This window comes from Eschrichtius robustus, chromosome 2, assembly GCF_028021215.1.
Source record: "Eschrichtius robustus isolate mEscRob2 chromosome 2, mEscRob2.pri, whole genome shotgun sequence".
In the NCBI taxonomy this organism is placed as follows: Eukaryota; Metazoa; Chordata; class Mammalia; order Artiodactyla; family Eschrichtiidae; genus Eschrichtius; species Eschrichtius robustus.
The window spans coordinates 76,259,327-76,273,480 of record NC_090825.1 but is presented as its reverse complement, the minus strand read 5'-3'; the positions used below and the strand labels follow the sequence as shown (position 1 = coordinate 76,273,480).

Sequence of the window (14,154 nt, the reverse complement as noted above, 5' to 3'; positions counted from 1 at the left end):
GGTGGGTTTTTACCTTGCTCCTTCATCTGCTGCGTGTTTCTCTGTCTTCTCATTTTGCTCAGCTTACTGTGTTTGGGGTCTCCTTTTCGTAGGCTGTAGGATCGTAGTTCCCATTGTTTTTGGTGTCTGCCCCCAGTGGGTAAGGTTGGTTCAGTGGGTTGTGTAGGCTTCCTGGTGGAGGGGACTGGTGCCTGTGTTCTGGTGGATGAGGCTGGATCTTGTCTTTCTGGTGGGCAGGACTGCATCCGGTGGTGTGTTTTGGGGTGTCTGTGACCTTATTATGATTTTAGGCAGCCTCTCTGCTAATGGATGGGGCTGTGTTCCTGTCTTGCTAGTTGTTTGGCGTAGGGTGTCCAGCACTGTAGCTTGCTGGTCGTTGAGTGGAGCTGGGTCTTAGCGTTGAGATGGAGATCTCAGGGAGAGCTTTTGCTGTTTGATATTACATGGAGCCAGGAGGTCTCTGGTGGACCAATGTCCTGAACTTTGCTCTCCCACCTCAGAGGCACAGGCCTGACACCCGGCCAGAGCAGCAAGACCCTGTCAGACACACGGCTCAGAAGAAAAGGGAGAAAAAAAGAAAGAAAGAAAGAAAATAAATAAAGTTATTAAAAAATAAAAAATGTTATTAAAAATAAAAAATTACAAAGTAATTTTAAAAAAAGAAAGAAAGAAGAGAGCAACCAAACTAAAAAACAAATCCACCAATGAAAACAAGTGCTAAAAACTATACTTAAAAAAAAAAAAAAAAAACGGGCAGAAAGAACCCTAGGACAAATGGTAAAAGTAAAGCTATACAGACAAAATCACACAAAGTCCACTGCCTCAATTTTGGGATGATTCATTGTCTATTCAGGTATTCCAGAGGTGCAGGGTACATCAAGTTGATTGTGGAGCTTTAATCCGCTGCTCCTGAGGCTGCTGGGAGAAATTTCCCTTTCTCTTCTTTGTTCGCACAGCTCCAGGGTTTCAGCTTTGGATTTGGACCCGCCTCTGCATGTAGGTCGCCTGAGGGTGTCTGTTCTTCGCTCAGACAGGCTGGGGTTAAAGGAGCAGCTGCTTCGGGGGCTCTGGCTCACTCAGGCTGGGGGGAGGGAGGGGTACGGAGGCAGGGCGAGCCTGCGGCGGCAGAGGCCGGCCTGACGTTGCAGCAGCCTGAAGCGCGCCGTGCGTTACTCCCGGGGAAGTTGTCCCTGGATCACGGGACCCTGGCAGTGGCGGGCCGCACAGGCTCCCGGGAGGGGCGGTGTGGAGAGTGACCTGTGCTCGCACACAGGCTTTTTGGTGGCGGCAGCAGCAGCCTTAGCGTCTCATGCCCGTGTCTGGTGTCCGCGCTGATAGCCGCGGCTCGCGCCCGTCTCTGGAGCTCGTTTAAGCAGCGCTCTTAATCCCCTCTCCTCGCGCACCAGGAAACAAAGAGGCAAGAAAAAGTCTCTTGCCTCCTCGGCAGTTCCAGACCTTTTCCCGGACTCCCTCCCGGCTAGCTGTGGCGCACTAGCCCCCTTCAGGCTGTGTTCACGCCGCCAACCCCAGTCTTCTCCCTGCGATCCGACCGAAGCCCAAGCCTCAGCTCCCAGCCCCACCCACCCTGGCGGGTGAGCAGACAAGCCTCTCGGCCTGGTGAGTGCTGGTCGGCACCGAGCCTCTGTGCGGGAGTCTCTCCACTTTGCCCTCCGCACCCCTGTGGCTGTGCTCTCCTCCGTGGCTCCGAAGCTCCCCCCCTCCGCCACCCGCAGTCTCCGCCCGCGAAGGGGCTTCCTAGTGTGTGGAAACCTTTCCTCCTTCACAGCTCCCTCCCACTGGTGCAGGTCCCGTCCCTATTCTTTTGTCTCTGTTTTTTCTTTTTTCTTTTGCCCTACCCAGGTACGTGGGGAGTTTCTTGCCTTTTGGGAAGTCTGAGATCTTCTGCCAGCGTTCAGCAGGTGTTCTGTAGGAGTTGTTCCACACATCGATGTATTTTTGATGTATTTGTGGGGAGGAAGGTCATCTCCACGTCTTACTCCTCCGCCATCTCGAAGGTCTCCCACATATAATGATTTTTGAAATGTGTTTTTGTATGTGTATACTCTATAACAGGGCTTTGTTTGTTTGTTTATTACAAAGATAAGACTGGCTACAAATGAAAGAGCCACTTGCAAATCTGGAGTGCCGACACAATGAAAACTATTTTTACACTGAAAAGTACCCACACCCATTCTTACTTGATCCCACGTAGTCAGGCTTTTGCCCCCAACAATTCACCCAGACTGCTCTTGTCAAGGTCACCTGTGACCACCAAGTTGCTAAATTCAATGGCCAGTGTTTAACCTACATCTTACCTGATCCAGCAGCCGCGCTGGACTTGGCTGATAGCTTCCTCCTTAAAACAGGTGTTTTCAGTTGGCTTCCAGAACAGAGGGCTCTGTTTTCCTCTTACCTCATCACATGTTCTTTCTTCATCTCCCCCGCAGATTTTTGCTCGTTTGCCTCCTGATTTCATTCCGGAGACCCTCAGAGCTCATTCCCTGGGCATCTTCTCAGTCTATACCTGCCCCCGTGGTGCCTTCATCCACTCTTGTGCTTTCCATACCACCTAAGATTGACAACGACAGACATACAGATCCACTCCTTAACTCCACGTCCAACTGCCTGCTTGAAATCTCCATTTGGACGTCTAATAGGCTTCTCCAATTTAGCAGGTCCAAAGCCAAACTTCTCACCCGCAGCGCCCCAAATCTGCTCCTCCGTCAGGATTCTCTCTCATTCGTTGCTAACACCAAAAATCTTGGAGTCATTTTTTATTCTTTTCTTTCATTCTCATCAAGTCCATTCAGCAACTTGCAAACTTCTCCTTCAGAATATAGTCAGAAATCACCCTTATCCTCTCAATCATTCTGTTTCCTGTTGAAGCCACCGTCAGTTTCATGTGGGCAGCGGCAAGAGCCTCCTGTTCTTCTTCCTTCCACATAACATCAATAAAAGAATTTAACTCCTCTGCTCGAAGCCCTGTAGTTGTTTCCCATCTCAGTCTGTGTGCAACCAGTGTCCTCACAGAGCCCTCTGATGCTCCTGGTGATCTGGCCCTGCGACCTCTCTGCCCTGAACTTCTGCTACTTTGCCCCTCCCTCCCTCTGCTCTGTCCCAGCCTCTTTGCTGTTCCTCAGGTGCACCATATACCTTCCCACCTCAGGATCTTTTCCTCCATCTGTGACACTCTTTCTTCAGGCGTCCACCTGCCTTGCTTCTTTACCTTCTTTAGGTCTATGCACAAATGTCACATCAGGGAGACAGCCATACCAACCCTATTTAAAATCGAAACTTCTTTTCCTTGACATTACGTTTCTTCTATCCTGCTTTGTTTTCTCCATCGAAGTAATCACCATTTGACATACTCTGCATTTCACTTACTTATTTTATCGTGTATTTTCCATCACTTGAATGTGAGCTTCATGAAGGCAGGGGTTTTTGAGTGCTTTGTTCATTGTGGCATCCTCAATACCTATTAAAGTATGTGGCAAGTGATAGGTGCTTAATAAATATTTGCTGGATTTAAATTTAAATACCTGAAGTTTGACTGAATACTGGACATTATGGCTCTTCCTTCTCTAAATAAATATAGCATTTGACACCTGATGTTAATGCAAAGGCAATTAGAACAGCATTCCTTAGTGGAAAGTACAAAGTTTCAGTATAATTAAGAAAGATATTTGTATATAATTCAAAAGGGAGAATTAACGGGTTAAAGTGTCTAGGTGTCTGAGTAATCTTTGTACTTAAAAAATACTGAATGGTTGCATTTGAATAAAAAGTAGCCTATGCATTTACCAAGATACTTATAACTTTTTCACCATTATAATATCAAGTGAGTTAATGCCATCTGGTTGTTAAATTTTACACAAAAATAAATTTACCATGAATGGAAAGAAACAATAATAATAGTGATTTACACTGTATAGGGCACTATTATTACATACATTAGTTCAATATTAGGGGGTAACAAGTATGCTTCATATTGTACCAATTTTGCCGGTGCAAAAAGTGAGGCAGGTTTAGAGGTATAGCAAAAAAGGAGGTTTAGAGATTGTTCAGCTAGTGTGAATTTGGGGCGATTGATCTGAGACTCAAATCCAGGACTCCTGATCTTAAAGTCCGTGCCCCTTTCACCTCGGTCTGGTATTCAGTATGTTCTGAAGCCATTATGGGCTCGATAAAGTGCCAAGAAGTCAATAAACCCACTTGGGTGGTGTGCACCGTACTGCAAGTTTGAACAACAAATTTTACCTGTCGCTGAACTACAGATTTCAAATGAAGGTGAAATAATGTTAATCTGCGTGTAATTATTTAACTTTCTGATCACCTGCATTTTGGCAGGCAAGACGGACTGCCACCTTTACGATAATCAGCTAATAAATCCTCATGATTGTTACACTTTTATGCAGAGCAGTAATCTGAACAAATTGTCTGCTGACAGCTGTGGTAAATTGCCAAGAATGAGTGCTGTCAGAGAACAAGTTGTTTTTATGAACGTGCAGAGTAAGTAAATCCCATGTCAAGCAATTTCATTCAGTCGGAGTTATTTGCAATCCAATATAGCAAGATTTATAGCATTATTTATTAGTGTGCAAAATGCTTTTTTATCTTTAAAGTGGCATTGATTTGGGGCACATATATTTTAGGTTAGTGGATTACTACTAACTTTATTTGTTGCATTGTGATCAGGGCCGAGGCATTGGTACTGCCCATGACAATAAAGTGCTATAGATGTAAACTTCAGTAGAGAGTTCTATTTCAACACAAGTTTTATTAATAATATAGAAGAAAAGTTTATCCCAAATGGGCAAGTTCCGGGTAAAGAACAAATGCTTTCAACCATAAAATAAATCTATGACTCTATATTTAATGTTAAAGGAAAGAGAATGTGGAATGAGTACCTACTATGTACTATACATAGTACATGTATGTCTGTCCAGGTATAGTGTGGAAAATGAGGAAAACAGCCTTTGACTTTGCATGTTGACCAAATTAGTGTTTTCTTAAAGTTGAAGGTCATTGCGTTTGAGCATTTGACACTGTATAGATTCTGATTTGCAGTGTTTATTATTTGTGATATAAATACTACGATGATTGTTCTACTTCCTATGTAAATAAGAGTAGGAGCAATCCTGCCTCATTATTAATTTGAAAGCACAAAGATAACTAGTCAGAAAATTCTAAACTGAAGGAATTTTTAACGAAATCTTTCTGTTTCACCATTTTTTCTTACTAAGGATTGAGTGAAGTATTTTATTTGGGAGAGAGACAGTATTTCAGTAAAGAATGTCATTGATTCTTGTCTTGGTTTTTTCCTAAACTCAACCTAAGCCAAACATATTAAGATTTTAATCCATTTTCTTTCATGGCTTACTATTTTTTCTTCTGAAGATTTTCTCAGAAAGTTTATACTCACTGCAGTATTTTGTCTACGATAGGCATTTCCAAAGACAGTTTCCATGCACGACAGTGTGTATATTAAATAGCTTACCTTCGAGGCAATGAATGGGGAAGCTCCCAAGTTTGTAGAAGTATGCTCTGATAAAGCCACCTCCTCAAAGACAGTTGGACAGTGACAACTGCTGACAACAGAAAGGCAATAACTGCATTAGCATTTAGTAATGTCAGAGGTGGCGTGCACACTGCATAATCGTGAAACTTGAAAACACATTAGTGGTTACCTATTGAATTCTTTAAAATGCAAAGATTCTAAAGAATTACATATCATATTGATTTGTAATATAAGACCTTATACTATGTGTTTGTTTCACTAACGTAAAGTAGCTCTCATGCAGTAAATCTCAAAAAGCTTCCTAATTTTATTGTTAAATTTGGTCCAAATTAGTAAAATGTGTTTTTAGAAATGACCCCCCCCCCCCCACCAAAGAAATTCTATAGAGGCTTGTCTTCCTGTCCTGAAGGCTTCATTTTTAATTGTCCTCTTATCATGATGGCTTCGTAATATCATGAGCTAGTACTTCAGGGCATAACACACACTTAGAAGTTCCTTGTTAGAGGAGATGTAAATTTTTGTTGCAGATATTCTTCCTGATAATTTTAAGTTGGATTTTGTTTGAATTCTTGCTAGATCTGATTATGCCACACTATTGGTTTGTAAATCAGAATCAGAGTGTAGCTGACAGACAGATGGGCTAGGAGTAAACGTGTCAACTCTGTGTGTTCTCGTTTATCATTCTGTTCACTTACGCTTGTTCAATTAGTATTATACTCAATCCACAGTTTCTTTACTGGGATCTTTTATTTTTTTAATTTTTATTTTACATTGGACTATAGTTGATTTACAATGTTGTGTTAGTTTCAGGCGTACAGCAAAATGATTTAGTTATACATATACATATATCTATTCTTTTTCAGATTCTTTTCCCATATAGGTTATTACAGAGTAATGAGTAGTGTTCCCTGAGCTATACAGTAGGTCCTTGTTGATTACCTATTTTATACATAGTAGTGTGTGTATGTTAATCCCAACCTCCTAATTTACTGGGATTTTTTAAAGCCACTGTCCATTTTGTGAGGATTAAAACTGGATGATATAATCTGTAAATCCACCTAACCGAGCATATATGGACTGCAGTTCACTGAAAGCCAGTCAGCAAGTTCAGGGGCCACTGTCAACCCCTCCATGTCATGCAGCTTCTGCTCATCCCTTAAAATACTTGCAGGTCACATGTGACGTATCTGATGTATGGGCTACCAGTGTTAATGCATATATAAAATATTTATGAAGTTTGAATCCTGTCCTATTTTAAATTAAAAAAATACATCCAAATAGGCCTAACATTTACTTCCTGTACCCCGTGTGTACATCAATGGTGCTAATCACAAAACTGTTTCATCTGGGTAAAACTGTCATTGGTTACTGGTTTAGGCATGGCAGAAGGAAAGGCGGGGAGAAAAAGGTGACAAGAATACTGAAATTTTTCTCCTTGAACTTAGGGGAAAGCATCACCAAATAAATGTGATATATTCCTTTCATGTGGCTAAGTAATGCATATAGTTTTTAAAAGGTGCAAAGAATTTCAAGCTTTGCTATGGAAGTCAGTAAATGTGAGGCCTTGCCATCACTTAATTCCTCTGAGCCTCAGTTTCCCCATTTGTGGAATGAAAGAAAATAGATCTCCAGTCTCAGTTTTGAGTCTCTTTTGATTCTTCTATTGATGATTGATTGACTGATGAGTTCGGAACAGACAGTACATTTTAAAATTGTACAATATCAAACTAAGGCATATGAGATAATAAACTTCGTATTATAGTTCCATAGTACTTTCATCTTTTCAAAGTAGTTTTTCATCTGTTATTCCTGTGTTTTTACAGTTCTATGCAAAGAGAAGGCATAAACGAGGAAAATGATGCACAAAAAGTTTGTAACTTGCTTGATATCACAATACTAATGAATAATTCACCTTTGTTAAAACTTTGGTGTTCTGAACCCCTGATGTGAACTCTGAAGCCAAATAACTTCACTAAAAGCAACGCACCAGGTCTGCGGTAGTTCTGGAAATAAGGATGTGAGAAACCAGAAGGCTTAGAAAGGGCTGAATCCCCCAAATTTAACAGAGGCCTGACACACAGTGTACTTAATAAATAGTTAATGAATGAGTGAATGAATTAGTGTTGGAAAGAAATCAACCCACTTTCTGGGAAGACAATATGGAAACGGTAGCATGAGCACATCACATGCTAATCCTGGCTCTGCCACTGTCGCCGTGGGTAAAATTTTGGCCTCTCTGAGCCTCTGTCTCCTCATCCATAAGTACTTTAATACTTGCAGAGCACAACTATATTCCAGCTCTGTGCTAGGTGCCTGCCCTTGAGGTGTATCAGGAGATTGACAGGAAAAGACATTTCAATGAGAATTAGTTAAAAATTAGCCAAGCAAACATAGGTAGATACATCATCTCAGGCAGAGGGGTTGCTTCATACAAACACAAAGAAAGAGGTGAGCCCTAGCATGGATGATGGGAGAATTACAAGCTGTCAGGAATTACTTAAGTAGTAAGTGTAAGTCAACAAATGACACCCAAGCTGATGGTAGGTTGTGGAGTGCCCCATTGCCTTACTAAGATATTTTATAGGTGGTGGGGAGCCAGGAGTGGGACATGGTCAGGTTTGGGTTTTGGATATCTGTAACTGTGGGGATTGAATTGTATCAATAATTTTTGCCTTCGACCAGGTTCCCTAGGAAACAGAGCTTGAGGCAGGGATTAGGTGCTGATACTTAATTGGGAGGTACAATCCCAGGTCCTGAGAGTGAGAGAAAGAACATGAGGCAGGGAAGACTAGGAAGTAATGCACGGTGATATGTTACTAGGCTGGCCATGTTCCCTGTGTTTCAGAGACACAGTGGTTGCCCAGCAGGTGTGCCCACTTGGACACATGTGGATAGGCAATATGGAGAATCCTGCTTTGGAATGGTTTGTGAGAGGGTGGAAGGCATGGGGAGTTATCTTCCCATCACCTATGCCATTGATCTAAGTTCACCCCATAAGGAGAAAACTTCTGCATTGTTTCATCTGGTTTCTTTGGCAGTTGATCAGGAAGCCAGATCCCATACTCCACAGTGTGGCTTTTTATCCAAGTGCAGAAGTGGCCTTAGAAGCCAGAAATTTGGGGCATGTGGCAGTTGGGCCTAGATACACAGTGGCAGCCAATCGGAGTGCTCAGCCCATTTGGGCAAGTGAAAGTTAGGACAGTCCGAGGCCAGCCCTAGGTGGAAGACCTATGAGGACTCAAGCCCAGCCGATTGGTCACAGTGGTGGGATGAGGAGCAGCCCCTTGGAAAGACCCAGCCAAAGTCGAGGCTGAGGCAAAGCAGGCAGCTGAGGACCCAGGAGTTCCTTGTGGAACCCAGATACAAAACAGATGTAAGGGGAGCTGTTCTTTGAACAAAAGAGGAGAATCCACACTTCCTTTTTCACTCCATACATGGTGACCTGGATGCACCCCCTCCCAGTTCTCCTTAGAAGACAGTTTGCTATTAAGTTAGATTGTCTGCCTTCTGGCACCAACATTCAGACTTTTTTCAGCAGGGTAGAGGCGTAATACCTCTGAGGAATAATATTTCATTGCCTGTAAGATGAATTTGTTCTCTTACCATTTTTTTGGTTTGTGGAATTGCAAAGAAAGGAAGATGTAAACAAGTGTAAACATGGATAGAGTTATAATAAATTGTGGAATTTGAGGTTTTTGAGAATTTGAAGTTCATCTAGTTCAATTCCCTCATATCACAGATGAGAAACGTGGAATTCCAGGGGCTAAGAGTTGTCTTGGAAAAGGTCATCCAACTAATTAGTGACAGATGGAGGGCTAGAACCAAGGGAATCTGATGCCCAGTCATGGGCTCTTTCCCCTGTGAATGTGTCTGTGTATATATTTTTGGAGTTCATGAATTTGCTTCAATACTTTTAAAAATTTGCCTTTTCATTTTCATAACAATATAAAACCATCAATTTTTGCTTATTCTGAACCATCTGAATGATCACCTAGTATTTCTGTAACCAAACTACAGTGAATCCTTCCTTTGTTGAGAACATAATAGTACAGGCAAGCCAAGTACAGGTGAATCTGCCTGTTGGACTGCTATAACCGAACACCATAGACTGGGTGGATGGAATTCAACAGAAATTTATTTTTCACCGTTCTAGGGGTTGAGAAGTCCAAGATCAAGACACAAGCAGATTTGGTGTCTGGTTTCATGGTTCATGAACTGCTGTTTTCCTCTGTGTCCTCACATGACAGAAGGGGTGAGGGATCTCTCTGGTGCCTTTTTTATAAGGGCACTAATCCCATTCACGAGGGCTCCACTCTCATGACCTAATCACTTCCCAACCACCCCACCTCTTAATATCAGCACGTTGGGCACTAGGTTTCAACATATGAATTTTGGATAACACACAAACATTCAAACCATAGCACTGGCCCATAGTAATTAGTCCTGAATTCACTTTGCAATACACTATGTTGCAGGAGTTCCATCTTTGTACATATTTATTCAATAACAACAAAGGAATAGCAAAAGCTTTTGCTCCACCAAATTCCAGCAATGATTCGATACTCATTTAATGCAGATATCAGTGATGCTGTAATGCTAACTTTATCCTGAAGTTAACAGGACAATTTTGCTTGGTTATCAGGTGACATTTTGCTTTAAATGGCATCCGAGGATTACTCCTGAGCAGAGTTTTTAGATGAATAGGAGATCTGAGTAACCTCAACTAGCAAAAAGCATCTGGAATTCATTAATGCTCTCTTTTCAAAATATTTGTATACATAGGCATTTTCTATATTAGAATGATTAAAGTCAAAATTCTGAACCGTTAAATACAGGACAGAACCGGGGACTATTTCTACGAGTGTACCCAATATTAAAAATTTAGTTGCAGCAGAAAGGTATAATCCTTCCTATAGATGTGCAATGGTAATTTAAATTTTATTAGTTCCATAGCTTTTAAAATTCAATTTGTAATTTTTTCTTAGTTTATCGTCTTCTAAGAGCAATTACTTATAGCATTCTTCCTAGTTCACACATATTTTTAAAGCATAAAAATAACACACTTCTATACTTGAAACCTGAGTTAATGTGTCCTGTTCAAAACAAGTCTGGCTATCACCCTGTTTAAGAACTGCCTCACATAGCACATTCCTCCAGGATGCACAATTACAGCAATGACAGACTGGTTAAGGAAAAAGCCTAGATCTTAGATTCCAGAGTGCTAGGTTCAGGTCTGGCTCTGCTAATAACTAACTGTGTATCTCCATTGATTCATGTGACTTCTCTGGCCCTCAGTTTCCTCATTGGTAAGTTAAGGAGATTTTGAGGATCACAAATCCTTATGCCTCTTGGCACTGGGTACAGAATTAAGTGAAATAGTCCAGCTGTAAGTTAGACAGTATTGGGGACAATAACTCAGAGGACATTTGCTCTTTCTTTAAAGTTATTTAAATTCAAAACTTTTTTAGCACAATAAAAACAACAAATCTATGGACCAGCTTTGATCTGAGAGTGGCCAGTTTGCAGTTCCTGGACTGCATCTTTAGAACACCTTGCCCAACTCTAAAGAATTAAATGCAATGACTCTAATATAAAAGAGGAGGAGGCCAACACCTAAATGACCAGCACTTAATGGTAATAGGCAATAGGGCATGAGCAGGACTGGAAATGCATGATCAGAGTGAGTGAAAGACCCTTCTTGGTCCCAACTTAACCAACCAAAAGTACTATCTGAACTGTCATCCCTGTTCAATTCTCCAGTGTCGTACTCTCAGTCTAGTCCAAAGATTCATTCACATTCAACAAATTATAGGTTAGGCACTGTGCCAGATGCTGGAAAGATCTGTAGAAAATCATATTCATGTTTCTCCTTTTTATTAGAGAACGCATTTGATTAGCTGTTCTTCACCATTGCATTTTTTAACCCTCAATTTGTTCCAGGTATTATTAAGAACTAATTCCAATTAAAATTTGAATATTAAATAAGGCATTTGATATGTTTTTTCATCGTTTAGAATCTAAGGGGACAGCATGAGAGTATTTTGAAATGGATATTGTGTTTGCAGAAACAGTGAGGTTGCTTGATATACATCCTAACTTTAGGAAGATGTTTTCCTGACTTGGTACAGACCCTAATTTCCTGCTGTCTCGATAGTTAGCATTTAGTGCATGCAGATTTTCTATCACTGACCAGGACGTTTCTATTCTTCTTCATTTCTTGCATCGATATTCCTCTTTCTCCCAATTGTTTCTAGTCTGGCTATCTTTCATGTCATTTTTGATAGGCAAAAATAAAACATAAATGTCAAACTTTGATTCAGTTTCTAAAATCACTCTCACTAAAGATGTTTGAACTCAACCATAAGCTTTGAGGCCCTATTCACAGATGTTTAACTTAAAAGCAAAATAATAAACAATAAATAGAGTGAAGAATAAGAAGGGGCAAAAATTTAATCTGTCCCTAATAGCTGACCACCCCTTGTTTATGACAATACCACATCTATTCTTATAATTGGCTATTTCCTGTTTCAAATGTCTTTTATTCATGTCTGCCCCCTTTCTCTCTGTTTATTGCCCTTGTGGTTTTGGTCACCACAGTATCTTTCTCTTCCAAATCAATTGACATTTTTATGAAAAGAGTCTGCAAAGTGTTCAGCTCTGAGGAGGTGATATATCGAGCATGGGTTGCCATACTATTACAAAGTCTCTCTTCAGGCAACTCTCGTATGTAACACTTCAGCTATAATGTTTTCAGAGGATTTGTTTGTTTGTTAACTTAGATTTATGCAGTGTTCTATGAATAAATTGGCATGGTTTTAAAAACGTAAAACGTATGACATCATCATAGTAAATGGTCTATTCTCTGCTTAATAACATTTCAGAACAAGGGCAAAACACCTATTGTTTTAGAGTGGCACAAAAATTCGCTCTTGGTCGTTTGCCTCTTTAGATAGCTCACGTTAGTCTCTCTGTAAGCAAAGCCCCACTGATCTGGGCCATCCTAGGGACTGAAAGCCCCTGCTGATTTATAAATATGGTGACAGTGGGTAGTAATCAAATCAGATAAGCACATTTTTTTGCATCTTACAAGAAATAAGCAATTAGATACTAAAATAATCAGAGTCTGAATTTTGTGAAGTCAGCTGACATGAAATACATATGCTTCCCGTGGTCCAAATGGTATTTCCATTGATTTATTTTTCACATAGCTCTGAGCAGCCTGCGCCTCCACTGTTTGATGTGGCCAAAAAAAAGCCTTTTGCTAATTCAAAACATTTCTTTTTAGGTGCCAGATCGACCTGTCAGCTCTCAGTAGGGAACAGACACACAAGTTGGAGCTGCAGCTGGAGGAAGGGGAGGGGCACCTGGTGTTGCTGGTCACCCTGACAGCTTCGGCCACAGTCAGCATCTCTGACCTCTCCATCAACTCCCTGGAGGACCCGAAAGAACGCGAGGAAATATTAAAGAGATATGTACGTATGTAAGCCTCCTCCTTCAGGGTCATGGGTGACTAGAAGAGGTTGTAAATAATTTACATGGAGTGACAGAAGTACATCTGCAAAGCTGTCTGACAGATGAATCAGCAGAAGCAGAAGCCTGGGCAGATGCAAATACCATGCATATCTTTGCAGAAGCACTTGGGGTACCCATGGATATCTAGACACCTGGTCTTCTCTCGACTCTCTTCCAGAGCAAGTTCTAGATTCTGAGATTCTCCTCAGTAATTTTATCACACCACAAAATTATCATGCAGGGAAACTTCCTGTAATGGAAAGTCAAGTTTATATAATACTTTAAAATGAGTTCATTGATTATTTGTCATTGGAATTAAGATTTCTTTGTCTTTACAAATTTGAAATGGAGTTAACTGCACTTACTTTTTAATTAGTAGGTTGGTTACTGGAGGATATTCACAGAAATAATTTTTCCTTTCCACTGCTTAGAAAAGCCTCACTTCATTCCTTTAATTTTTTAAAATCGAATGTGAAATACAATTAAAAGGAGGCTTTCTTACCTTTTGATCAGATGTAGAGTGATAGGGTGGCATAGTGAGTCACTAAAATAAGTACCCTTCTCAAATTTTATCAAACCCAAACATTCACAACCAAATCTACCTATTTCCCAGCATCCTCACGGTCTGCATTTCCCACCATGTAGTTTTCTTGAATCAACAGAGAGGGGAGCTCTTACTCCATTGTTCTCTCTTAGTGAAGCCTCGAGAAAGTGAATGTCTCAGTACCCGTGAAGCTGGAAGAAAAAAGAAAAGCTTTTCCACTTAAAATTACAAAGCTTGTATTGTACAATGCTGCCAGGTGTTTAGAAGGCTCCTCTAGACACTCAGTCATGAAACCAAGCTCTGACTAACAAAGAACCGCTTAATTTTTTTTCTTTTTTTTAGATTTTAAAATATTCCTATTTGCTGACTGACATCCTTCCAATAACTGAATTTAATAAGGATGTACCTTATCAGGCTGTGCAGATAACATGAAGTGCTGGTACTAATGCTCTACAGTATTCTTCAAACAGATTAGCAGGATGTGCGCTTCAGCAAATTTATTCTGGCTATCTCCACTGAATCAGCTGTCTGCTAATGCTTGTACAACTCATCCACCAATGGTGTTACCATAAACAATTTA

The 14,154-nt window shown here is 40.8% G+C and overlaps 1 protein-coding gene across 4 annotated transcripts in view; it reads left to right on the top strand.

Moving 5' to 3' along the window:
- Positions 1 to 14,154, top strand: part of MCTP1 (multiple C2 and transmembrane domain containing 1) — a 550,214-nt gene that overhangs the window by 345,451 nt on the left and 190,609 nt on the right. For all 4 annotated transcript variants that reach the window (XM_068533874.1, XM_068533867.1, XM_068533860.1 and 1 more), the window contains one exon: positions 12,804 to 12,990. In XM_068533874.1, the coding sequence (XP_068389975.1) occupies positions 12,804 to 12,990 (187 nt within the window). The remainder of the gene's footprint in view (positions 1 to 12,803; positions 12,991 to 14,154) is intronic.